At 45.5% G+C, this 27,805-nt stretch overlaps 1 protein-coding gene across 4 annotated transcripts; it reads right to left on the bottom strand.

The window, feature by feature from the left end:
- Positions 1–90: 90 nt before the first annotated feature.
- On the bottom strand, positions 91–26,751 carry LOC113416046 (myotubularin-related protein 9-like). Of its 4 annotated transcripts, none has more exons than XM_087970476.1 (12): positions 26,497–26,751; positions 24,960–25,177; positions 23,516–23,575; positions 20,995–21,103; positions 18,268–18,393; positions 13,856–14,029; positions 10,469–10,686; positions 6,347–6,508; positions 6,064–6,205; positions 4,648–4,868; positions 2,262–2,404; positions 91–682 (listed from the first exon to the last, which is right to left on the bottom strand). In XM_087970476.1, the coding sequence occupies exons 1-12, from the start codon at positions 26,587–26,589 to the stop codon at positions 567–569; spliced, it is 1,782 nt and encodes a 593-aa protein (XP_087826602.1). In that variant the 5' UTR covers positions 26,590–26,751; the 3' UTR covers positions 91–566. The 4 variants fall into 4 exon arrangements, with proteins under 4 accessions (XP_087826602.1, XP_087826604.1, XP_087826605.1 ...); XM_087970478.1 differs by having other exon boundaries at positions 24,960–25,219; XM_087970479.1 differs by lacking the exon at positions 23,516–23,575 and having other exon boundaries at positions 24,960–25,219.
- Between the last annotated feature and the right edge of the window lie 1,054 nt (positions 26,752–27,805).

Below are 27,805 nucleotides of genomic sequence, written 5' to 3' on the forward strand. Positions count from 1 at the left end.
TTCAGTGTTATCATCAGGGGTTTCCATATTGGTGGTTTTGCTAAGTAAAGCCCAAGTTCTACATCCTCCAGGATTTACAGGATATTGTGAAATTATTGGATGAGTTTATTGGGTCAGAGCAGCATTTTTCAACCTTAACAACTTTAGGTAAAGTAGAGTTCAACTTGCAGAATTCCCCATCCAGCACAGATTAGGCTTCAACTAATATTAACATTTAAAATGCTTAGCCATGTCAGCTTTATTGTCCAAGCATAGCTATTGGCTCCAAGTTGGGGTGCTACATGTGAGTATCCAGATGACTTTCTCATTCCAGGAAGATTTATCTGGTGTTCTGCATTTCCTTGATCTAAAACACAGATTTAAAGAGCTGTATTTTATTTGTAACGGTAAAAAAAAGGGCTTGGGAAATACATCTACATGTTCACAGCCTTTTCAGTGCCACAGACGAAGTGTTTGTTTCTGTCCTTCTGTGTCAGCAACTCTTCCTCTGTTTTTCAGGTCTCCTCTTTTGGGGTGACCAGCCAATTTGATTTCTTCATTTAAAAAGAGGGTGTGGCAGTGTACTTTCACGTTGCTCTGTGCAACTGTGGTGAATAGGTTTGGCTACTTGTTGCTATTCGCCAAATTTCTGCCCATGCTTCATCAAGATGGTGGCATGAATGGACCCAGCGGAGAAATAAGCCTGCATGGAGAATAATGCCCAGTTATCCATCTCTTTCACAAGGACAAACAATAATCTTTTATATCTTTGCAGCAATTCTTTATAAAGAACCTCACAGTAAACTAACTTAGCTTCCAGCCCCCAACATCTTGGGTGTGTGTGTAGTCAAATCTTTCATTACCCCAGAAGAACTGGGGCTGATAATGACACTGCTTATTTTTACATTTAAGATGTAAAAAAGATATATTTAGATATCCCTCAAATCTGCAGGTTTACAAATATACTGTATTTAGCAGAAGATTGAAATTCTCACTCTGAAATCTAGATATAGAGAGCTTTAAAGAGAAGTCCTCTGAAGATCCAGGATTTGGTAAAATGGTTAGGCATGTTTTTTATAAGTGAACTTATATATCTCTTAAAAGCACGTAAAGGAAATAAGCAGCAAAGTGGGTAGGTGGGTGAGGTTTTAGTTTCTACCATCAGATGTGATTTCAGACAGTTGAATGTTCAGACAGTTGAAATTCTTGAAACTGTTAGGTTTTTAGTAAGGTGGATTCTGTATTACAGGCAATCTTTGACTTGCATCCATTCAATTAGAGACATTTGAAATTACGATATCTCTGAAAAAAGATAAGACAATTTTTTGTACTTATGAATATTGTGGCTCTGCAGCCACATAATCATAATTTGGTTTTGTATCCCTGGAGTCACATAATCATGATTTGGGTGCTTGGCAACTGGCATGTATTTACAACAGTTGCAGTGTCCTAGGGGGTCAGGTAATCATCATCTGTGACTCCCAGTCAGCTGACAAGCAAATTAATGGGGAAGCAACAGGAAAAGTGACACGTTGTCTTGCTTAATAACAAAATGTTTGGTCTCTATTTTAGGCAAGGGCTCTACGAAATTCTGCAATGCATATGTTCAGATATCTTCCAGCCCTCTTAAAAAAATCTCTGGAATTATTGCCTCAGCCTTAGCAAACTCAGGTTGATGAAGATTCTTACAAAAGTGAGGCTTCTCTTTTTTTGTTGTTGGTTTGAGATGTTTCACTGCTTATCCCGCTGCTTATATTCAGCTTCAGCCTGAGCAAGTTGCTTAGGGGAATCTGAATGGGCAGAGAGCCCTTGGAATGTATCAACTCCTCCCGCACTAACCTCAGGTTTCCTCCTCAAAGTATGGAACATCTGAAACCAACAAAAAAAAAAGTCCAGTTGCCATGATTCAACTCAGACAACTTTACCTGGATGACTGGAAGTCTTCCTCAACCTATTACCATGCACTTTGGGGGAAGAAACCTCTGAGGTTGGTGCAGAAGGAGTTGCCAACGACTCTGCGTAACCAGCTTGCTCTGACTCATGAAGCTGCTTTGATGAGCAGAAAATGCCTCAAATTAACAAGAAAAATTCAGTCGCCGTGACTCAAACTTCCAGACTGAGCAAACCATCTTGCCGATGTTGGCCTATGAAACTCTGAAATCTGAAAAGGCTTAATTTAATCCAAATCATGATGTCTTTCTCATGCAAGTGCTTTGTTCCAAAACTCATAATGTGAGTTTGTACTTTACATGATAAAAAGGAATGGTGGCTGGTTCCCCTACCTTGCCAGAGCACCAAGCTCTGTGGCTCCACGGAGGGCCAGATGGCCAGGGGGTTGTACATGTAGAGGGGATTCAGGAACTTCTCCACATGGTTTATCCAGGGCCAGAGGCAGTGGGTCTTCTCCCTCATTTCACACAACCGCCTGCAGGGAAGCCAGCAGCATTTTAGTCCCTCACTGGGGTAGGCATGGAGCACTGTCTTTCAGCCTGGGCAACTCGAAGATTCCCAGAGGTCTTTAGCCAACTTCCCAATCGCATCCAACCAGGAGCCCGCCGTGTTAGGGAAGGAATACAACATTAATCCGATACGGGGGACAAATGCTCCACAAAAATACAATTGGATATTTGGGGAAGACTTGACAGAAGCAAATGAAATCTAACATTTTTAGATTCCAACCCCCCCTTTGAGGTGTCCTCTCTTGTGGGCAGAACTTGATTCAAATGGGGTTGTTGGAGATGTAAAAGCATGAAATAATTACAGGTATAGATGCTCCTTAACTTACAAACATTAGTTTCAAAGTTACAACACCACTCAAAGTGTGTTCGAATCAGCCAGGGGTGGGATCCTACTGGTTCTGCCTGGTTCTGAAGAGCCACAGACACCAAACCGGTTCTGTGTTTGCCGCTGTTTGGCCTGCCTGCCTGCCCACCCACCCACCTGGGCTCTTACCTGATCTTTATTTCCTGCTTTTTCGACCTCGGCTGCTTTGCGCGGCACAGACGAAGTTGAAAAAGCAGGAAAAAAGAGGATTTTCAAACTCTGCGCACAGTGCTTTTCAGCTGTCTGGGCAGCACAGCTTAGGGTCTTTTTACACGCGCACCTAGCAAAACATAGTCACCGAACTGGTAGTAACACTGGTTGAATCCCACCCCTGGAATCAGCCCACCACCTCACTTTTATGACAGCTGCATCATCACCATGGTCATGTGATCAAAATTTAGGCACTTAGCAACTGGCATGTATTTATGATACTCTTGCAGTTTCCTGGGATCATGTGATTGACAGTTGTGACATTCCCAGCTGCTTCTGACAAGCAAAATCAACGGGGAAGCCTGGTTCGCTTAACAACCACATGATTCACTTAACTAGTGATACCCTTGATTGTGGCAGAAAAGGTTGTAAAATCGGGTGTGACTCACTTAACAATCACCTTGCTCAGCCACAGAAATTCTGATTCCAGTTCTCATAAGTCGAGAACTACCTGCACATTTCCCTTCAGTAGCCATAGTTGACTTGGATCAATAAACCAGGATTAGACATTGCTTTTTATGAATAGGGCTCCAAGCTACAAGGAAGACTAGCCAGCCTGGGTTTGTTTTTATTTAATGCTGTCTTGAACTGGAGCAACAAGCAAAGAGCTTCGGTAGGGATGTCCACAAATTCTGGTGTAAAAAGTCAACGTGGTGACCATAAAGGTATGATTGTAGCTCCAACTGCAGTACACATATGTTGTACACAAACAGGTGAGCTTTGATCCCACTGCTGTGACTGCCATCTTGACCACACACTGCAGGTGTTAACTCATAAAATACTTCTATGGTCTTTTTAGAGTTGCCAACGAAAAGGGAGTGGGGAGCAGTGGGCAGCTTGCATTCCATAAATGTTTTCAAAGATAGTTTCTAAGGTGATGGAAGTTTCTGCCGCACAAAATTCTAACGAGAGTATGATGGATGACTCTTGGCTATGGATATGTCCCATTGGAGAATATGAATTACGATCCACCCAGGGGGTGGGGGAAAACCAGGGTCAAGGGTGACAATGAATGATGTGTCACAAAGTCGGCTCCACCCAGGTGGTGCCGGCATGTTTACTGCTAATAAATCTTTAAGTTCAGCTAGAGACTCATGATTTAAATGGGGGTAACTGACAGCAGGTTCCTTTGAACCCTGGTTCTGTGGCTCCCTCACCCGAGTGTTTTTATCACAGTTTGTTTAGCTATTTCTGTGGAAGAAGTGATGAGAACCATCAGCCAGGAGGCTCTGAAATCTTGGTGTCCCCTTCCCTGCAAAAATGGCTGCTGTGAGGTGGAAACCATTCCACTTTCCCAGGTTGATTTTCTTCTCGAGAACATCACGTCCTGGTGTTAAATCCTGTGCAACTCATTTCTTGAAAGTGTAGGGAGAGTTCTCGTGGGGGGGGGGGGGTTGCTTAGGGTATCTTGTGATTTCTAAGATTGCAGATTTCTTCACCCAAGATATTTGAAGAGGCCAAATTAAGTACAAGGCCATCTCTCCCCATGTCTTTCAAGTCTGGAGGCAGAGTCTTCACTGGCACAAAATGCCCAGTCCTCAGTGGGAATCTTGGAATCATCTTAGTTTCACCCTGCTCTCCCAAGCTGGCACCCTCAACCCTGCCTGCCCCTGCCTTGGCCTGCTCCTGTTTTACCTTTCTTTCTCATTGTTGCCCAAGAATGTGCTGTAGGGAGAGGCGTAGCAATGTTCAAAGAGTGCCAGCAGGAGATGCTCATTGAAGGCCAGGGAGAAGGGAAACTGGCGCCCCAGTTGCCAGACGCAGTCAAGGAAAAGGAGAAAGGTGGGTGCCTCTTGCTTGAGCCGGGTGTGCGCATAGGCAGAGTGGGCACAGCGGAGCTGGAAGGGGTGCCCGGCCTGTAAGAGCAAAAAAGGTTGGCAGCTAGAAGCAGAAAAGGGTATATTCTGCTCCTTCACACGTCTACCAGTAACACGCAAGGGGAGGGAAGGGCAGGAGACAATGCTTTCAACAAGAATCAAAATTCAATGAAGTCAAATCAAAGAACCCCATAAATATCAGTAAGAATTAAACTGTTCCTCCTTATGACCAAAGGTCCACTTGGGTCATACCAGCCTGTTTTTCTGTGTAGGATGAGATGGGGAGTCTGAGGTCCTACAAAAATTTCTAAAGTACAACTCCCAGCAAGGAATTAAAGGCTTGGAAAAATGGAAGTTGTACTGTAGCCACATCTGGAGGGCCAGAGGCTTGATGATCATCAGTGGCTGTGCTATCACACCACACTAAGCCATGGTTAAGGAATCTGTAACTTCCATCCTGTAAGCTGACTAGAATCTGATGAGTAATGTATAACATAAATACCCTATGCCTGTGCTTAGAAAGAATTAACAATCCCAATTACAATTTTGAAATTCTTGTCTGTATTACTACTAGGAACCGGGGAGGGATTCTACCGGTTCGGACTGGTTCTATAGAACTGGTTGTTATGATTCTGCACAGTTCAGAGAACCAGAGAATCGTGCCCCTGGCTGGCCCCGCCCTTCCTGCCGGCCCCTCCCCTCCCCTCCCAGTCAGTCCTTATCACGCATGCACGACATTGCTGAATGCATTCTCCCCCGCCCCAGTCACTTCTTAGGGTATTTCTTTTCCCCTCCCAACGATCGGCTGTTCTGACAATCAGCCAGGATCCTCCTCGCTGTCTTACTGCTTCACCCAGGAGGCTTCCCTGAGGCGCAGGAGACCCAAAAATGGAGCATGGAGGGGTCCGGCGAGGCTCCCCCGGGCTCCGTTTTCTGGGAGTAAAAACGCCCCCCCCCGAGGCTTCCCTGAGGCCCAGGAGGGAAAAATTGGGGGGGGTGCTGCAAAAAGAAGCCACACCCACCCAGTCACCTGGTCTCACCTGGTCACACCTGGCCACACCCAACAGAACCGGTTGTTAAAAAATTTGAATCCCACCCCTGCTAGGAACTATTGAGATAAAAAGATGTACTTTCTTGCTTTCCAGCCATGCCAATTTTTAAGAAGTGTGGACCTCATTTCCCAGAATTCCCCAGCCAGCATGCCAATCCCCTTGGAACTGGCTCCTGCTAGTACCTGTATCCATTCCCGCTCCAGCAGTCCCTGGAAGCCGACCAATGTCCTGCAGGCTGGATCCAGGATGACTTGGGCAAGAGCTGTCACCAACAAGGTAGCATCTTTCCCTTCAGCTCCATGCACCAGGACACAAGCCTCCTCTCTGGAGCAAGACACAGAGCTTCCGGTGACATGACAGTCTCCCTGACATGAGCCCACCCCAAAAGGTTGAGGTGCAGAGGGGACTTGCCCAAACCGCTCCTCTCCAGACCCTGCCTGGAGGAAGGACCAAATGCAATACTACCTTTCCAGGCACTGGGCTGCCAGGCAGGCAGCATTCAAGGCTTCCTTGACATGGGACAACCACTTGGAGGCTTCCAGCCTGCTCAGCCAGCGGTCCATGTGGGGAGAAAGGTCATTGCAGGCTTCTACCAGCTTGATGAAGCTTTCCTGGAGGGAGCGACCCCTGAGAGATGGGGGAGGGAGGAGAAAAAGAAGGAGAAGGGAGAACTGACTTGGTCAGAGAGTCCAACTGTCAGCTGGTGCTCCATTCAAAATCCAAGGAAAGAAATACTTAGACTCCGTTAATCAGAGAAAAGATATCTTTTACTGGAAATGAAGTGGTAGCATCAATGGAATTCTGAATCTGAGAAAACAGGCGTGTAAATCACATATACAAAGTAATGGCAATGTTCCGACCCCAATAGTTCAAATGGTTCTTCCAATTAAAAGTTGTGAATATCATCATGTGGACATCTCCAGGTGGTGATGAGGCTTCTGTCCGTTGACCTTGACATATTTTGATAAAGGTTTGCAGCTGTGCATAGAAGAGAAAGCTAAGCAAGGAATAGAACCCTAAGCAAGAATGTACTCCCCCTCCCCAGTTTATACAGTTCTAGTTTGTAACACCTCCAGCTCACTTCCCATAATTTCCCCCTCTCCTCCCCCCCATTACTTATGACAGCCGAAAGATGCAAAGCAAAGGGAGAAAATCTTGAAGGCTGACACCAACAGCTCACAGTCAGGGCTACAGGAAGTGAGTTACAGTTAATAGGGGAGGCAAGTTTGGGCTGAAAAACAGCTTCTATCCCAGGGCAGTAGCTCTGTTGAATTCTACTGTATAGTGCAGTGTTGGTGTGGTGTTGCGGTTTTCAATTCATATGTGAAGGGGCTGATGTATGTATCGTGTTTAAATAAAGTGTTTACTCTTTCATGCTCATGATGTGCACTGAAGATGGCGTTTGATTTCATTGTACGAGGTGCAATGACAATAAAGTAAAGTTTAAACTTTCACAGGTGTCCACCTTTCTGGATAGGAAAAAGCCACTTACATATAAGCAGCCACCGAACATAAACACCTACCAACCTCAACTTCAGAAACCACTCTTTCTTGCAAAAAGTAAAAATATGACTGAGAACATACGATTTTCTATCCCTGTTTTCTATTCCCCTGCTAGACCAGGTTTTTATATTTTATTTTCAACTGCTGTGTTGGACAAATGTTCCATTAATATGGGCCACTAGAAAAATCAGAGTTAAGGAACAAGGTGAAGGAGGCTGCCAGTACATGAGCGAGTCCTTTTCAGCAGGTACTGTCTCCATTATTATTATTATTTTTTTAAAAACAGTACTGGTATTTGCATTTCTCCAACTGCTCGTTGTTGCTGTTGTGATTTCCTGCTCTTACTGCTGAAGGGCTTGACTGTGCTGAAAATCTGCACAAGAATCTTCTCTGGACTGAAGAATTTCTCTCTCTCTCTCTCTTGCTAATTAAAAAGGGGGATCTGTGATGGGAGAGAATTGCAAAAGAAATTATAGGCCAGTTGATCACCTGGAGAATACATAGTCAGGTTGTTACAAGTATGAGTTAGAGCAGGGATCTTCAGACTTAGCAAGTTTAAGACTTGCGGACTTCAAGTCCCAGAATTTCTCCTCCAGTCATGTTAGCTGAGGAATTCTGGGAATTGAAGTCCACAAGTCTTAAACTTGCCAAGTTTGAAGACCCCTGAGTTAGAGCAAGGTTATCCAAACTTGGGAACTTTACGACCTGTGGGCTTCCAAGATTCCCCAGCTGGGAGCTGAAGTCTGCAGATCTTGAAGTTCCCAAGGTTGGACGCACAATGAATTTTAATCTTTTTCCCAGGCTGTCATTTAATTTTTTTAAAAAGTGTTTGTTTTATGGAATACTCCTTTCACTTTAAGCCAGGGGTGGGCAAACTTTTTGGCTCGGGCGCCTCATTGACTTTTAAAATTTGACAGACGGGCCGCCACCTGGTGTCGAAATGCCTGTCATTACAAGACAAAATCAAATGAATGCAATCATTCAATCATTCACATCAAACCTTAATTCTGTACCAATCTTCAAGGGCGGGATTAAAAGACCAACGGGCCGGATGTGGCCCGCGGGCATAGTTTGCCCACCCCTGCTTTAAGCAATCTGCAAAGAGCAGTGACTGGGAATTATCAGTCTGGTTTGTTCCATAGCTTCTCTAACAATGGAGAAGAATCCCATAATTAATCAGGGACAGTGCAAAATATTTTGTTAACCTAATGCCCTCCAGATATGTTGGTCTACAATTCACACTGTTTCTGGAAGATTTCAGGGCTGATTGAGAAACATACTATTCAATCATTCTTAGCCAAGATTACAAAAAATCTAACCTAAGCACCAGTCTTTCACAGCTCATCCTTGACTTAATTGGGGAAGGGATCATTTTTAGGCTGGTTCACCTGCTTAGTTTAGTTTACTTTATTGTCATTGCACCTCGTACAATGAAATCAAACACCATCTTCAGTGTACATCATGATTCATGACCCTGAAAATAAACACAAACACACATCCTTCACCCTTCACACATTGAATTGAAACCCCGCGACACCACACCAACACTGCACTATACAGTAGAATTCAACAGAGCTACTGCCCTGGGATAGAAGCTGGTTTTCAGCCTATTTGTCCATGTTTTTATTATTATCCTCCAGATAGTAATAGTTCAAAAAAAGGGTTCCCAGGATGAGATGGATCTTTGAGAATGTTTTGAACTTTCTTAAGGCAGCGGGAGCTATAAAGCTCTTCCAAAGAGGGGAGAGGGCAACCAATGGTCTTCTGGGCAATGACGTTAATCCTCTGGAGTGCTTTCCTATCTGCCACTGTGTAATTGGCAAACCATACAGAGGTGCACTAAGTTAAGATACTCTCTCTGGTGCAGCGGTAGAAGGTCACCAGCAGTTTTTCATTCAGTTGTTTTCTGAGAAGTCTCAGGTAGTATAATCTCTGCTGGGCCCCTTTGACCAGTGCTGCAATGTGGGCAACCCAGGTCAGGTCCTCTTTTAGGGTAACACCCAGAAACTTAAAACTGGCCACTTGCTCCACTCCATTGATAAGCAAGGGCTGGATGTCTGATCTGTTCCTTCTATAATCCACTATCAGCTCCTTGGTCTTATTGGTGTTGAGGACCAAGTTATTGTCTCCACACCATGAAAGCAACCGGTCCACATCAGAGGCATGGGTCACACCAAGGTCAAGGAATTCCCAGGAGATCTTTTGATCAGTGGTCAAGTTTGTTGAGGGCTCCCTGTGTTGTTGTTGTTTCAGCTATGCTTTTTCCTGGTCATGATACACTGAAAACATAACTGAGGTCTGTTTTAAAGTGTGGGGAGATTGGCTTCCTTGGTGCTTTCAGAATATTATTTAGCTGGGCCCTTTCTGATGCTTCCTGTCATGCCCCTGTTGAAGTCTGACTCAGAGAGAGAGAGAGAGAGAGAGAGAGAGGGAGAGAGAGAGAGAGAGAGGGAAGGAGGGAGGGAGGGAGAGAGGGAGGGAAGGGAGGGAGGGAGGGAAGGGCACAAGCTGGATGAGCATTCAGAGGAAGACCCAGGGCCATCCCCTCTTCATCCTAGGGCACACAGGGAGGAGAGGATAAGGGAGAAACGTGAATGGCATGGTCTACCGGGGATGGAAGAGGCTCTGATCCCCTTCATGGGCTGCAGCTGGGAGGACTGGTTAAAAGGACAAACTGCGCATGACAAAGTTGCTGGAAGCAAAGAATACATTATTCTTGTCAGAGCTTATCTGTGTTTTGGCTTCCTCCCAACTGTGGTTGCTGAGTTATCTGATAGAAGTCTGCAATTAATCATCCTTGCCTGCTGTAGTAATTCCTTCAGTGTGGTGTGTTAGTTTTTTTATTTAAAATTAACTTTACTTTGGGTGCGGACTGCATTTACTCCCTGTGTAAACTATTTTCCTTAAGAGTTTGATATCCTGCCAAGGATAATTGGACATTGGGGCCAAGTTGGAGGCATTAAAGGGACTTTCTTCTATTTTTGTGATTTGGTTATTTTTGTGTCACGCCCCGGGTCATCACATTTCCTTTTAATACCTTTCCATCAGGGACAGTTAGGGCACAAATAGATAAGCGGGACTTACCTCTCTAGCGCTCGGTGCAGCCTCTTCCAGCCGTGGTAGCAGCTTCGGTGCTCCAGGCCTCCCCCCATCACCCGGGCCTGCTTTGCAGCCTGCAGTGACCTGGTGTCCAGTATGAAGCCCCGTTCCCCACCTTCCAGGACGGCAGCCAAGAGCAGCTCATCCTCATGGCAGCGTTTCCGGTTGGGTCCCACAAGGGGCTGGCTGCTGCGAAGCATTGCCTGTATGAACAAAGGAGAGAGAGAGAGATAGGAAGAGAGACTCCTGTGAAGGAGGTGCAAATGGATTCATTTGGGGTTCTCCCAATGTCACCTTGTGATCATTGGTCAAGTACACCTCCTTAAGCTTGATTTTTTTAAAAAGCTCATCCTGAAAAGGAATGTATTTTTGGATATGCTTTCCTTAAAACAGGGGTCCTCAAACTTGGCCACTTTAAGACTTGTGGACTTCAACTCCCAGAATTCTCCAGCCAGCTGTGCTGGCTGGAGAATTCTGGGAGTTGAAGTCCACAAGTCTTAAAGTGGCCAAGTTTGGGATTCTGGGAGTTGAAGTCCACAAGTCTTAAAGTGGCCAAGTTTGGAGATTTCTGCCTTAAAATGTAAGCATTTTTGTTTATGTCTGATTCATACCCAGTTTTTGCAAACCATTTTTCTATTTTATAGCATTTCATACAGCTTTTGGTTTTTTTAAAGTGGACTTGCTTTGGTTATATATTTTCTAAAATGACAATATTGATGATCTGTGTTGCAAAATTTGGAGAACTATGAAATTTTGAATAATAGCTATGTTTCTGCATATTTGTCTGAAAAAGCAAAATTCTGAAAGTTCCCCTTTTGGGGCAAACGAAACACATTTCTACATTCTTGTGCTGATTAATGACCGTGATAAAGTCATTTCTTTCTGAATTCCTGATTCTTAAGCAGTGCTTAGTCTGGTTTTTTTTCCTGCTGTCTGGTTGGTGATGCTCAAATTCCTTTTGAGGCAGTTAGTGAAGATGAAGAAGGTCTGGAGGTGAAACTACCTTAAAACGGTTAAGGGAGCTAGGTCTGTCTAGCCTACTAAAGAGAAGGTTTAGGGGTGATATGATAGTCTTCCAATACTCGAAGAGCTATCGCAGAGGAGAGAGGGTTGACTTATTCTCCAAAGCACCAGAGGACAGGACAAGAATTAATGGATGAAAGACCATCAAAGAGAGATCCAACCTAGAACTAAGGAGAAATTTCCTGTCAGTGAGAACTATTAATCAATTAGAACGGCTTGCCTGTGGAAGTTATGGGTGCTCCGTCACTTGATCTTTTCAAAAAAGGTTGGGTAGCCATTTGTCTGGAATGGTAGAGGGTCTTCTGCTTGGACTAGAAGACCTCCAAGCTTCCTTGCAATCCTATTATTCTATTTCTATGAAATAATTCTGTACAGATTGGTAAGGGTGACTCAGGCATGCTTAGAGTATCTGTTGGGTGTGCCAAAGCTGGCTGGTTCAGTTCCCAGCATCTCCTAGTACAGATGAGGAAGGTGGCCACTGGGGGTCATCTCTGTCTTCTATCTATCTATCTATCTATCTATCTATCTATCTATCTATCTATCTATTTATTTTGATTTGTCAATCACTTACAAGATAATAGGTATAAGTATATACTTAGTTATGAATACATGAAATGGGTACATATAAGAAAAATAAAGGAAACAATAGGGACGGTAGGCACGTTAGTGTGCTTATGCACGCCCCCTACAGACCTCTTAGGAAAGGAGTGAGGTCAATAGTAGACAGTCTAAGGTTAAAGTTTTTGGGGTTTGGGGAAGAAACCACAGAGTCAGGTAGAGTGTTCCAGACATTGACCACTCTGTTGCTGAAGTCGTATTTCCTGCTATCAAGTTTGGTGCTCTCCAGTATTGCAGGATATGAATGCTAGGAGTTTATAAACGTCACAAGAGCTTTAGGTTGGATAAGATGTTGCTGTTGCTAGTGCTGAAATGGAAGGCTACTTGTATTCACTAAAACAGCATTTCTAAGCCTCGATAATTTGAAGGTTTGGCTGATACTGGGAGTTGAAGTCCACACATTGTCAAGCAGCCAAGATTGAGAAACACAGACAATACTGCTACCCTACAAAAAGATCTTGACTATGTATCTGAATGGTCAAACAAATGGCAACTTCAAATCTCAACAAATAAATGCTCTGTCTTACATATTGGCAAAAAAATCAGAAAATAAAATACAAGCTGAATAGTCAAGATCTTGTTGATGACCCAAGCTCTGTAAAGGACCTTGGAATACTCATCTCCAATGATCTAAGTGCTAGAGCCCACTGCAACTACATAGCCAAAAAGGCATTAAGAGTTGTTAACCTAATCCTACGTAGCTTTTTCTCTGGTAATATCACACTACTAACCAGAGCATACAAAACATTTGCTAGACCAATACTCGAATACAGTTCATCAGTCTGGAACCCACATTACGTATCTTATATTAGCACAATTGAGAAAGTCCAGAAATATTTCACAAGAAGAGTTCTCCACTCCTCTACTCGTTGTAGAATACCTTATGCCACCAGACTTGAAATTCTAGAACTAGAAAACCTTGAATTACGCCGTTCGGTCTGATTTAAGCATGGTATATAAAATCATACATTGCAATGTCCTACCTGTCAATGAATACTTCAGCTTCAACCATAACAACACAAGAGCACACAATAGATACAAACTCAAAGTTAACCGCACCAAACTTGATTGCAGGAAATACGACTTCAGCAATAGAGTGGTCAATGTCTGGAATACTCTACCCGACTCTGTAGTCTCTTCCCCAAACCCCAAAAACTTTAACCTTAGACTGTCTACTATTGACCTCACCCCTTTCCTAAGAGGTCTGTAGGGGGCGTGCATAAGCGCACCAACGTGCCACCGTCCCTGTCCTATTGTTTCTCTTATTCTTCTTTTATTTTTCTTATATGTACCCATTTCATGTATTCACAACTATGTATACACTTATACTTATTATCTTGTAAACAATTGGCAAATCAAATAAATAAATAAAAATAAATAAAACATTGTGCTGGAGCAGGGGTCTTCAAACTTGACAGCTTTAAGATCGATGGACTTCAACTTCCAGAATTCCTTCTCATCATGTTAGCTCGGGAATTCTGGGAGTTGAAGTCCACAAGTGTTAAACTTGCCAAGTTTGAAGACCCTTGCACTAGAGTGAACAGCTATGGGGTGAACAGCTAAGCATGCAAACAGAATTTGTGGGGAAGAGAGAAGAAAGAGAGGGTTGGCAGTTGGACAGAATAAAAACAGGAAAAGGACAAAGCATAGATTAAACCACATGGCTGGTTTATGCACAGGAATTGGGTGCCACAAGTGAAAGGGATGGAATGAGAAAGAAGGTGGACCCACCGTCCCATTTTTTTTGTGGTAGTAGCTGAGAACTGGGAATCGCCTCCCCTGACGAAACCGGGCACTCTTCTGAAGGGCTTCATCATCCAGTCTCGCTGGTACGATCACAAGTGGAGGATAACTGGGACAGACCCCAAAGTCTGCATTGATAGAACTCAGCCTCCAGGCCCCCGTCTGGGAAGAGTAAAGAACGAAGGTATTTGAAGAGACTCCACCCTGAGACATTGGTCTGCCATGGCTGTGGCCAATTCATTGTTGGCCTGAACCACCTGCCGGTGCCGGTGCCACCAGCCTGCTGGCCCAAACTTTGTTGTGGATGATGCCACTACTTGTCAGATCCGTGTATCTGTCATTTCTTCGGTGGAAGAAGAAAAGGGGGCGGGGGAGACTGATAAAGAAATCCTTTCTTGATGTAACCTGAATATATTTAATCTTATATCGAATTTGTATAAACCTACACTTGATACAATGGAGGGAGAAAACCCAGATGGCTGGAACCTATCACCTCTGAGAGGCACAGCCAGGAGATGAGAAGACCATAAAAATTCCACAATGAGATATGCCCTGGGAAACTCTGAAAAAGATGGTTCCTTACAAAAGGGGGTGGGGGGAATTAACATACTGGCTTTTGTTTCACTAAATACACCTTGAGATAAGGGGAGGGGTTCTAAACTCCCTTATCTATCCCTGTATGACTGTGAGACCTTAGACGCTGCTTTGAACTCCTACATGAATTGTCTCATCTCAATAAAGGATTCCTTTTGATATGTTTGGTTTTCAGAAGTTCATTCTTGTTAATTGAATGGGAAAAAGTTCTGTAGCCTGACACTACTCTTGTTAGGGGCAAGCCCACATTGTGTCCCTGCATTGTAATGAGCTCTAGGAGGAGGGGACCCCATCTCCCCCATTGTGAAGCATGCTAAATTTCACTGTGCTGCACAGGCCACTTCAGCCATGAGGCGGCAACAGCGACAGCAGGCAGTTCAGGCCAGCAATGAGGAGGTGGCAGCCACAGCACACCGTTCGGGCTAGCAAGGCGGAGGCCGCAGCAGGCAATTCAGGCCAGCAAGGTGGCGGCAGCAGGCCAGTGTCTTGGGGCGGAGAGCAGGTTGCTCTGTGAGTGGCCAAGTCATGCCCAGCTGCACCAACAAAGGCCGGAAGTAGCTGCGGGAGGCGAGGGCTGCCTTGAGCGCAAATGTACCACAATGAGGGCAGAATGCAAAGGCTCACCAGGCAGGGAGCTGGGCCACATGGGAGGCAGTGGAGAAGGGTGAAGGAAGGCTCACCAGGCAGGCAGGGAGCTGTGCCTTGTGGCCCAGCCAAGGCAAAGGCAGGCAAGCGGGCTGGGCCACGGGGGCTGTGTGGTCGAGGCAGGCCAGCTAGCGAGTGAGGGAGCCAGAGAGCAGCAGCAGCTATGCCATGGGCATGACTCTAGGCACCGGCCAAGGCGGGCAAGGTGAGATAAAGAGTGGCTGGGACTCCTGGAAGGGGAGGGGCAGGGCCAGCCAGTGGTGGGATTAGCCGGTTCTCTAAACCAGAGGTCTCCAACCTTGGCCACTTTAAGACTTGTGGACTTCAACTCCCAGAATTCTCCAGCCAGCAGAGCTGGCTGGAGAATTCTGGGAGTTGAAGTCCACAAGTCTTAAAGTGGCCAAGGTTGGAGACCTCTGCTCTAAACTACGCAAAAAGTTAACAATTGGTTCACCTGAACCGGTGCAATCTCGTTGAGTCCCACCTGTGCTACTACAGCCATACAGCGTGGGTAAATGCACTTAGATATAAGACAGTACGGTGAAAATGAAGTGTTCAACGAAGTGATGGCACAAGGGAAAAATACTGTCCCTGTGCCTAGTTGTTTTGGCATGGAAGGCTCTTTAGCACCGTCCCAAGGGGAGGAGTTGAATCCGTTTATGTCTAGGATGGGAGGGATTTGCAGATATTTCCTCAGCCCTTCTTACTGGGCAATGACCGAGCAACCTGAATCAGAGAGGTTAACGCAGGGTGGGCAAACACGGCCCGCGGGCCACATCTGGCCCATTGGTCTTTTAATCCGGCCCACCGAAGATTGGTACAGAATTAAGGTTTGATGTGAATGATTGAATGATTGCATTCATTTGATTTTGACTTGTAATGACAGGCATTTCGACACCAGGTAGCGCATTAGGCGCAGTGACTTGATTTTGCATGGAGATTTTGCAGTTTTTTATATGTATCGTATCTTGTGCTGACCCGGCCCGTCTGTCAAATTTTAAAAGTCAATGAGGCCCCGAGCCAAAAAGTTTGCCCACCCCTGGATAACGTTTCTTAATTCCAGCAGCAAAACGAATCTGTTAAAATATAATGGAAGAGGAATTTCTTCAGAAGTTCGGAAGTCAGGTGGCGCCTTTTCTGACTTACACATTTTCTTAAAGGGCATCAGCTTTTTAAAGTGCTACCCATTTTTTTTGTTTTTGTTTTGCCATCATAGATCAACATGGCTTTTAATGTTTCATATTTCTCACATGTTTCTCACATGTTCCCACTTCCTGGGTTGCTGACATCAATGGACAACACAGATACATACAAAACCAGAGGGAAATAATTGCATTGATTTTAAAACCCAGCTTTGATATTGGGGAAAAAGTGGTGACTTGGAAAAATTGGGTGGAAGCAGGGATGCAGTATAGACTTCTGATCAACCAATAGATGATGAGGATGGAATTTTGTCATACAGATAGTCCTCAAGTTATGACCATAATGGATCCTGCCCCATGTACCATGTAACTCATGATGGTTATAAAACAGAACTGTCTGTCACATGACCAACCCAATTTTATGACCTTTCTTGTGGCAGTTGTTAAGTGAATCTGTGGTCATTAAGAGAATACTGTAGTTATTAAACAAACTATGGGTGTGGTTTTGCCAAAAACTGGAGGTAAACACCAGTTTTCAGCAAAATCATTGTAAAATCTGGTCATGTGGTTGCAGGACGCTAGAAATGGCTTTAAGTGTGGCCCAGTTGCTCAGTATCATGTGACCACAAGGGGTGGCAACTTCAAATCCAGATCGTAAGTAACCACCCAAGTCAGTGGTGGGATTCAATTTTTTTTTTACTACCAGTTCTGTGGGCATGGCTTGGTGGGCGCAGCAGGGGAAGGATACTGTAAAATCTCCATTCCCTCCCCCACCCTACTAACCTGCTTTCCAGCTCTGTTCTCCTGTGCAGGGCAACCAAAGAAGACCCAGCCAATCAGCTGGGACTCCAGAGGCTGAGAATAGATGGGGGCGGGGCCAGTCAGAGGCGGTATTTGCCAGTTCTCCAAACTACTCAAAATTTCTGCTACTGGTTCTCCAGAACTGGTCAGAACCTGCTGAATATCACCTCTGACCCAAGTAGATCCATTGGAACTTCAAACAGTTTCTAAGGTCTACCTGTATTCCATGCTACGAGATAATTTTCATCTATTAGATGTAACTCAGTGGCAATATTTACAATTGCAACATTTGCTAACACCATTGTTTGGGCCAGCATCATTTTCAACTTCTGATACAGCAGAGATAGTAGAACAACTTGTTAAATCCTTAAAAATTGAAAAAAAATATAAAATTAGTTTTTAATAGATATTTGTCATCAATAATGTGAAAAGTCCTTGACACGAGGCCACAAAATACTCTGGTCCAGCTATCGGTTCTGCCAGCCTGGTTTCCCTTGCGTACAACCCATGCTCAGAGAGGGACCTTTGCTTTTCACGAAGATCACCAGCCTCTCTACTGTCATGCCCCGGTCAGAGTCTGAATTCAAGGAGGAAGACAAACAGCTGACAGGGAGTGGGTGTGTGGCTCCGTTGGCTGTGGAGGAGGCTGTGGAAAGGCAAAGTCTGGCTGGGCAGAGCAGGGGAGAGATAGAACAAGGGAGAGGGAGTTCAGAGGAAGACCCAGGCCCACCCCCTCTTCATCCTAGGACACGCAGAGAAGAGAGCAACGTGGGTTACATGGCTTATGGGGGAGGAAAGGGCCCTGATTTCCTTCATTAGCCACAGCTGGGAAGAGAGTTTATAAGAGAGGCAGGCTGCGTGCGGCAGGCTGATGGGAGCAAACATGACTTTATTTTGTGCTGTCGTTGCTTATCTGTGTTCATGGCATCTTCCCAACCATGTGAGTTTTGCCGTGCCTTCAAGTTTGAAATTCTTGCTCCTGCCCTGCCAAACTAATTACTTCAGTTTGGCTTGTTTGGACTTTAAGTTACAGTTTGTGACTTAATTTTTTGCACTTAAAGGCTTTTCTGCAGTTAAAGGTTGTTCCTGGGAGAGTTTTTCTCCAGCCAGAAGGTAACCTGGACATTGGGGGCAAAGTTGGAGATAATAAAGGGACTCTTATTGATTATCTGACTATGTTGCCTCTGTGTCAAGCCCCGGGTCATCACATCTACTCACGTCAGTTGCAATCTGCTTGTAATACTGTTCAGTAATGTGCGTCAGCCACCCAGTGCCCAGCGTTGTGTTTTGGGGTCTGTAGAAGAAGGGGTAGGTCATCATCACCGATTCCAGAGAAGAAAGGGCCTGTGGGAACATGGTTGGCCTGCGATGGTTAACAACAGGTGCACATGACTTTCTCTATCCTGAAGTATCTCTTAGACAAGCTTAAGGCGTTTTAAGATGTATGGACTTCAACTCCCCAAATAGCCTAGCCAGCATTGCTCCTCTTGATCCTTAACAGCCCAGACTCTCATTTTGTCTACAGGAAGTCTTCAACTTAGCAACCATTAGCATTTAGCAACAATTCAAAGTTACAACGGCACCGAGAAATGTGAGATACAACAGTCATTCCATTCGTATCCATCATAAAATCTCCGTAGTTACAATATCAACATTTGGATGCTTGGAAACCAGCATGTATTTACAAGGGTTGCAGAGCCCCAGAGTCCCGTGATTGCCACTTGTGACCTTCCCACCAAGCTTCTGACAAGCGAAGTCAGCGGTGGAAGCCAGAATCATTTAACAACCACCTGCTTCACTTAACAATGGCCAAAAATAATAATCATCATCATAAAATCAGGTTTAACTCACTTCACCACCATCTTGCTTAGCCTCAGCAATAGAAATTCTGGTCCCAACTATGGTTGTAAGTCAAGGACCACCTGCATGAAAGTCTATCTGGGAAAAGGCAATCCACTTGGGTTTCATCAGTCTTTCTGTGCCATCTAATATTTAACTGGTATTAAAGAGCTGAAAATGTTACAATGTTAGCCTTCAAGATCCACTACCTTGCATCTTTTGGCTGCCATAAGTAACGGGGGGAGGAGGGGGGCTTTGGTCTGGGAAGAGAGCTGGAGGTGTTACATTCTTGTGTTGTGTAAATGAGGAGTGGGGGAAGTATAAATTCCTGCTTTTAGGTTTCTATTTCTCGCTTAGCTTTCTTTTCTCTGCGCAGCTGCAAACCTTTATCAAAATATGCCAAGGTCAACGGACAGAGGCCTCATCACCACCTGAAGATGTCCACATGATCATATTCAGAACTTTTAATTGGAAGAATCTTTTGAACTATGGGGGGTGGGAACAACTTCATCACTTTGTATATGTGATCTGCGCGCCTAAATTCTCAGATTCAGAATCCTACTTGATGCTACCACTTCATTTTTCAGTAAAAGAATTCTTTCCTCTAATCTATGGAGTCTAAGTATTTCTTTCTTGGATTTTGAATGGAGCACAGACTGACATTCTCCTGGCCAGATGTGAGATGCTTCTAGGGTGGTAGAGTGAGTATGGGCAGAAGACAATACCTACAATGGGGTACATAGCACGGGACTTAGTTCTTTAAGGCAGAGGTCTCCAACGTTGGCCACTTTAAGACTTGTGGACTTCAACTCCCAGAATTCTCCAGCCAGCATAGCTGGCTGGAGAATTCTGGGAGTTGAAGTCCACAAGTCTTAAAGTGGCCAACGTTGGAGACCTCTGCTTTAAGGGACCGCTTCCCACCAATTACATCGACCTATCTCCTCAGGTCCAGCAAGAGAGGCATCTCGCAGGTCCCATCAGCCAAGGAACGTCATCTGGTGAGACCCATGAAGGGAGCTTTTTCTGCCCACCTGGTGGGACATAATCCTTCAGAGATGTTCCACATCCTCCATAGCCCTGGCCCAGCTGGCTTTGGCAACAGGAAGGAGCACCCGGGGTGTGTGGTGGAGCTGGTGCAGTGCTGCACTGATTGCATTGATCAACGGGGATTACCTCGGCTGTGAGTTAAAATGCTTTACGATGAGTTTTTAATATATTTTTAGATTAGAATGGCTCTTTTGGGTTGTTCTAATATTGGTTTTAATCGGCAGTGTGAACATAGCACCAACCTGCAAGTCTTTAAACCAAGCAGATCTCTTCTCGGCAACTTCAAGCACCTTTTACCAGAAACCGGGGCTTCTGGGGCTCATCCTGCACATGTGGGCCTGAAGCCAGTTTCATCACCCACAAGGAACTGGGGGAAACAGCTAAGCCTTCACGAGAACTCAATGCAACAGTTGAGGCTGGGTTAGCCAAACTGCCAAGCATCACAAGACTTCTGTGCCACCCATCAGCTTCTTACTTCTTTTGCAATTCTCCCTTTTCTTCCCTATGCAAAATGAACCAACAGGAAATGGATGTGGGGCGGGGGGAGGGGAGGACTTCCCTGTTATGATTGCAAAGAAGGGGGTTGAACAGCAAGAGACAAGGCCTTGGGAATACTTTCTCTCCTCCTCCTTCCTCATTCACTCCTCCCTTCTTTCTTTCCCTAAAGCTGCAGCATTTGGAAGCATCTGGGCTGAGCTGAGTTTGGACATATGTGTTTAACCAGGGGAGGGAGCTGCTGGGTACAGAATAGTCTTTATGTCTGCTTATAACTGCTTCTCACAATTGCAGAACGATACAGTTTTTGTTTTTTTGTTTTAAATAGAAAATGTATGTCATGATTCATCCTGGTCGAAGCATTGGCTGAATTTGCACAACCTACAAGACCCGACTAAAATCTGATTGGGGATTTTGTGGCTGAGGATAGTGTAGGTGGCAACCAGGGGACCTTGGTCCGAAACCTCCCCCCTTGCAATTAATCAGGACAGGCACTCTGCACATGTTTAGTGACCGTTCCTCTTCCAGTGGTCTGGTAGCAAAATCAGGATAAGCTCGCCTCACCTCAATGGAGTTGGCAATGTTCAGGCACTCCTCCATTCCCGGGATTTCCAACCGCAGAATTTTCAGGTCTTTGCATTTGAGAGTGATGGTGCCAGACGGGTTGGCCAACCTGTGTGTGAACAGGGAGAAAACGCGCCTTGTGAGCTGCCTTGCAGGAGGCCTCAGGCAACTTCCGGCAGTTTGCAAGCAGAAAGAACTTCAGGTTTGTGGCAAGGAAGGAGGGGCACCAGCGATGGAGACCTTAACTTCACAGCCTCCCCAGCCATAATCTTAAAGTTGGGCTTGCAGATGAGCAGGAAGTGAGCAACCCATTAACCCAGGAAGAGAGAAGCAGAGGACAGCAAAGCTGTGATGGCCTCCCACAGTATCAAGTGCATCATACAACTGAGGCTGGTTACCTTACTCACATCACTGCCAGCTCACTTGCCTTCCCTTATTCTCTCTTATCATCACCCTACAGGTAGTCTTAGACTTACAACCACGATTGGCACTGGAAGTACTGTTGCTAAGCAAGATGGTTATTAAGTGAGTCAGGCCCAATTTTACAACTTTTTTTGCCATGGTCATTAAGCAAAGCACTGCAGTTATTAAGGGAATCTGGCTTTTCACTACTGCTTGTCAGAAACCAGCTGGGAACATTGCACATGAACCCTGCCAGGATGCTGCAGCTGTTGTAAATGCACACCAGTTGTCAAACTCCTAAATCTGGATCATGGACCATGAGGATGTTGGGATGGTTGTAAGAGTGATGACTGCTCTAAGTCACTTTTTTCAGTGTCTGTTAGGGCTCCGGCAGTTAACCCCCATTTAAATCATGAGTCTTGAGCCAAACTTCCAAATGATTTATTAGGAGTAAACATGCCGGCACTGCCTGGGTGTAGCCGACTCTGAGACACATTATTCATTGCCACCCTTGACCCTGGTTTTCCTTCCTACCTCCTGGGTGTATTGTAATTCATATTCTCCAATGGGACACATCCATAGCCCAGAGTCATCCATCATACTCTCCAGTTAGAATTTTGCGTGGCAGAAACTTCAAGTCACCTAGAAACTATCTTTGAAAACATTTATGGAATGCAAGCCGCCCACTGCTCCCCTCTCCCTTTCTGTTGGCAGCTCTAAAAGGACCATAGAAATATTTTATGGGTTGACAGTGTCATTGTAACTTTAAACGGTCTTTAAATGAATGGTTGTAAGTCAAGGACTACCTGTATTGCTGTGCATGCTTTTTCCATCCAGATAAAATAAATCTGGAATAACCACCATGTGTGGTTCTTGCAAACTACTATATAGCAGGGGGGATTCAAAAATCCCAGCAACCGGTTCACTGCCCGGTTGCTGGGTAGGCAGGGCCATGGTGGGCGAGGCCTATCAGAACTTCCTGTTTCCGGCTTCCGGTGGGCCTCCAGAACCGGGAGAGGCTGTTTTCACCCTCCCAAGGGTCCAGGCCTCTGGGAGGGTGAAAACAACCCTCCCTGGCCTCTGGAGGCCCACCAGAAGCCAGAAATAGGCCCGTTTACAGACTTCCTGGCCTGTCCCCCCAGGGCTTCTGCGTGGACCCTGCACTTACCTCCATCAAAAATGGGTCGTGGGAGACTCCTGGGAGGGGAGGGGTGGGAGGGGCAGGGCCAGCCGGTTGGTTGAAATACCGGTTCGGTGAACCAGCTGTAACTTTAACATCCAGTTCGCCTGAACCGGTCCGAACCGGTAGAATGCCATCTCTGCTGTACAGGCCTTAATACCAGGCGAGAGTGGCTTTGAGAACTGTCCAGAATTTTTGGCAACCATCTATGGACAATGTTTGGTGACCTTCTGATCTTCCAAGGGGCGGCTTCCCCCTCTGGTGACATCTCTGGAAGGATGAGGAGATATTTATTTTCCATATTTTCCAAGCTTTTTAGGTCAGAGAAAGTGGGAGGCTATGGGAAGCCTAATGGCCTTGACCCCACCTTAAACCTTCCTCAAACCATCCTAAATCTCGCTACTATTTGAAATCTACAGATAGCCCTCAATTTAGCGACTGTTCCAAGTTACGGTACTGACAAATTACAATTGTTGCAGCAGGCCCATGGTCATGCGATCAAACTTTGGTTGCTTGGCAGTCAGCCTGTATTTGTAACACAACACCCCACTGCTTATGGAAAGGAGGTGCAAGGCCAAAAGGGTAAGCATTCTGTGCATGCTTAAAAATATGCTCTCAGTTCCTATAATAGCAAAATCTGGGCTATATCTGGCAAGAAGTTGGATTTCTGATTATGGTGCCTGTTGCCAGTTACCAGTTCTCTCTACCCACTCCATCAAATTGTCCTGGCCTCGCTATCCAGCAGGTAGAAAAAAGGACATCAGGGTGGCTAAAAGATCATTCTGGGCAACACTTTCATTCCTGAAGCAAGACCTGGAAAGGTGGGTTTCCCCCTCCCTGGTTGTGCAAGTCAGCTGTGGAAGCCAAAAGTAGATGACGCGCCAGCCTGTCACCTCACTTGCTCGCATGCCTTGCGGTGTGAAAATGGTTAAGGCAAACCTGTTCTCTGGCGGGGAGCCGTTAGTCCAGGAGCTTTGATACCAGCTTAAATTCTGCATGCTGAGAGTCACAGGAAGGAAAGGAGAAAGGTTAACATTGTGCCTGAAATGCAGAGGTTAATTGGCACTGAGGCGGAGAGCACCTGCTGCCAACTTCAGTGCCCTCCCTCTTCCAGCTGGCTCTTCACTCGGCCACTCTGGAGGACGTGGGCCACCCCAATTTTGCCTAAGCAATGCTCTATTGGGGGCCTGCAATCCCAAGAAGGGGTAAGATTCCTGGTTTCTTTTGGTCTCTTCTGCAGGCCCCCCCCTCCCCAGTGAACATTCTGAGCAAGTGATGCGTCTTCCCAAGTCTTGCAGGAAAATGTCACCTCTTAAGCCCACATTTGGCTGCCTTTTGAAGAGCTCAGGAGCAAAAGGGTGCAAGATGGAGCTTCAGCAGAGAACAAAGCTACTCCATTAGCAGTTAGAGTAGGAAAAGCACATCGTTTCACCCCACCACCACCTGATCCCCAGCCCAAGCCAGCAAAGGCAGGATATTTGGCCTCCTTTGCCTGATCTTTGCATCTGATCTCCCCATCTTTGAGTGTGAAGGAACCTGAAAGAACCCTTGAGAGTGTATGGTAATGTTTGGTCTGAGTAGTCCACCCAAGTAGTTTAGATTGTAAATGAGAGAGTTTAAAATTGCAATGGCATATTAGTTAGGTTTCTTCTGCAAAGCAGCAATCCAGGATTCTTTTAATTGTCCAAGATGAACCAATGAAATCTGATAGTGCAGTTTAAGCTCTTTTAGACCAGTGGCCCCCAACCTTTTTTGTGCCATGGCCCGGTACCGGCATCACAAAATGATCCACGGCCCGGTACCGGCATCAGCACGCATGACAAGGCAAGGCGAGCTGAGCCGAGCGACTGGCCAGCCAGCCGTCCCCCGCTTCTCCCCGCCACCTTCAACTCCTCCTTTGTATCTTTGTCGATGGGCTTCACTTCGGGACGGCTTCGGGACGGTCGCTAGCTCGCCTTGCCTTGGGTGCTGAAAGAATCCTCGCGCCTTAGTTTCATTCGAAGCCCCCCCCTTCGATGAAACTAAGGCGCGAGGATTCCTTCAGGACCAAAACGCCGCTTTCCAACCGGAAAAGCTCACCCGGAAGCACTTTCTCGTCAAACAAGATGGCAGCACCCAGCAAACCGGCGGCCCGGTAGGAAATGTTCCACGACCCGGTACCGGTCCGCGGCCCGGTGGTTGGGGACCCCTGTTTTAGACTACATTTGCCTAGATTAGACCAGTAGTTCTCAACCTTGGCAACTTTAACGTGTATGGACTTCAACTCCAGAATTCTGCAGTGAATTCATGCTACTGAGGAATTCTGGGAGGTGAAGTCCACAAACTGGGGGGGTGGAGATGAACCATGATGAGAAGTCCAGCAATGCAAGGCAAAGCGATTCACCTTTTTTCAATGGCATCCACATTGCGAATAAGTAGCCACAGCTCAGTTCTTCTCTGTTCCCCATTCCCTTCGGCCTGGGATGAAAACAGTAAGTGATGGCTGGTGATGGCCAGTGTCCCTCGGATGGTCTGGAGTCCTGGGCATGAGAGAACCACATCATCCACCTTGGTGGTCTTGATCAGCTCAGCAAACTCCATGGTGGGAGGTGGCAGACCGTCCTGGAAGTGTGACGGTAAAGGAGGAAGCTATTTCAGGAGAACCTGGAAGATTAGGAAGAAAGCTGACAAAGGCAATTTCAGAAAGGACAGGGAAAGGGCTTTTTGGTCCTTCAAGATAGGGTTGTGTCGGTTTAGGACCACAATTGGGACAGGAACTTTGGTTGCTAAGTAAGGTGGTAAGTGAATCATGCCTGATTTTACAATCTTTTTTTTTTTTTTTTGCTATGGTCATTAAGTAAATCATCCCAATTGTTAAACAAATCACACAGGTATTTAAAAAATGAATGATTGTAGGTTCAGGACTACCAAGATATTATGTCTGTAAAGGAAGGAATAATATAGTCAGAGAGATGTACCTGGTAAAGGGATGCCTATATTTTCCAGGTCAGGAATGAGTAGAGGGTAATGCTTAAAGCTAAGGCTTGTGAGATGGATTGGGCTGAGAGACAGTGAGTCCCGCCTAAAGCAGAACTAGAACTCACACACTAGAACTGGTGACCGGCCTCAAATCACACAGGTAGCTTTCATGCCTAAAGTGGGAATAGAACTCATAATCTCCTGGAAGTTGCCTCAAAGCCCCCACCGGTTGGCTTTCATGCCTAAAATGGGAATAGAAATTGCAATCTTCTGGCTTCTAGGCCAGCACAATGATTAGAATAAACTGGCTTACTTGCATTGCATTGCATTACCCTTTCTCTGCCCAGAATTCTCCATTCTGCAAGCCCACAAACCCAGGGGGCCTTCCCTGTCTCCACTCCCCCCTCCAGTCCTTCTCAAGCAGCAGAGACAGCAAGAGATGTCTTAACTCTCTCTGGTTTCTGGGTAGCATCCGTGGCAGTTGCCAACTGACCAGGACAGAGACAGTTAAGCCTGCTCTTTTGCCTTTTAACGAGCACTTTAATTGATAACTGATAGGAGACTAGCAAGGAAGGGACAAGCCTCGCCACAAACAGCATAGCTCTCTGTGGTTAAAAGTTGCTGTTATAAGACCGGGTTGAAAAATTGGCAACTCAAATGAAGCATTCTGTTAATTTTGGGGGTGGACCTCAAGTGTCTGCCAGATTTGCAAAACTGAGCTGCATTCTGTTTATAATAACCCCACTTCTGTCCAGGCAGACCAGCAACAGCTGCTAACAAGCCATCTGGTGCAACTATGCTTTACTGAATGTGGTCGCACAGTTTAGAGCAGCCCCAGATCTTTGGTTGGTTGGCAGGAGCTTTTCAGTAAAAGGATCCTCCTTCCCAGCAGAGAAGTATTCCTCTGGACCGAGTTAGTGTTGGAAGAAAGCCAAAGAGCTGGGAGTGCCCACTTCCCTTACCTGAGAGCTGAATTGGGAATTGGATCTCCTCTGGGACCTGCAAAGAGGTCTTGGAAACAGACTGCAGGGGACAGAATTGGTCCCTCCGTTCATGCCCCAGCCAGCCAGCCAGCCAGCCAGCCAGCCAGCCAATCGATATTGGCAAAAGACAGTTGTGGAGAAACCTTGCAACAGCTATTTGTTATGTTGCGGGGAGCTCAAGCTGGATCTTATATTGTGAAAGGGTAGAACAGGAACTGCACAGCACTTAGAGAGGGAGAGGCTGAGCAGGGAGGGAGAAAAAGAGAGCGAGAAAAGGGAAAAGAGGATGTGTCGCTTAAGGTAGCCCGGCTGTAATTTGTTTTGCTTTCAGTTGATTTTTTTCCACTTTTAAAGAACTAGAAGATATGTGTGAAGATAGCAGATAAAGCACTGCTGTGGTAAACAAGGGTCATGCATTGGGTGGCCTTGTTTGCTAAGACAGATGATGAGAAAAAGAGACATGAAATGACTGGAACGTTGGAGGAATTGAAACTCCGGGGGTGGGGATTTATTGTGTGATAACAAGATGGATGTGCATATATATTTGTACCCGGTTCACTCACTGTTTTAAATGGAAGATGGATTTGTTGTAAAAATAAAATAAAAATTTATGCAAAAAAAAAAAGATGAATGTGCAGAATAGTGCTTCATGAACAAGTTCCTCTTGACTCTCAGATATTTCCATGGAGAATTACTGGGCTGCACTCTACTGTAAAAGTAAATTAAAAAGAAAAAAAATTATCTGCCAGTACAATTGAATGATTTGTTCTTCTTATCATCCGTGGCAGTGTTTCTCAATCATGGTAATGTTAGAATGTGTAGACTTCAATTTCCACCAGAATCCCCAGCCTTGGCAATGTTAAGTCGTTTGGAGTTCAACTTCCAGAATTCCTCAGAGAGCCATGCTGGTTGGGGAATTCTGGGAGTTGAAGTCCACACATCTTAACGTTGAGATGCTCAGAAACATTGGTCCAAGGCATTCCCAATTACTTTTTCTGACATTCCAGCTCAAAGGCACAATATATACCTTTGGAGTCAATGGGATGTCTCTGCATTTTAAAAGTCTGTCTACAACTGTTGTAATCTCATAGCTGCAGTCACATTCCCAGTGAACTGAGGCTAAGATAATTTTTTATTACTTCAACTTCTCACTACTTGCATAAAGTTAGTGTCACTTGCTGACATGATCTTAGTTTTTTTAAAGCTTGAGGAACAGATCAACAAGAGATTGACATCTTCAGACCACCAAGTAGTATCATCAGCATAACTGAGTTTATTGATGCTTTCC

The sequence above is a fragment of the Notechis scutatus genome, chromosome 8, assembly GCF_049901735.1.
Source record: "Notechis scutatus isolate UNSWTSFEM ecotype Mainland chromosome 8, rNotScu1.2, whole genome shotgun sequence".
Classification (NCBI taxonomy): domain Eukaryota; kingdom Metazoa; phylum Chordata; class Lepidosauria; order Squamata; family Elapidae; genus Notechis; species Notechis scutatus.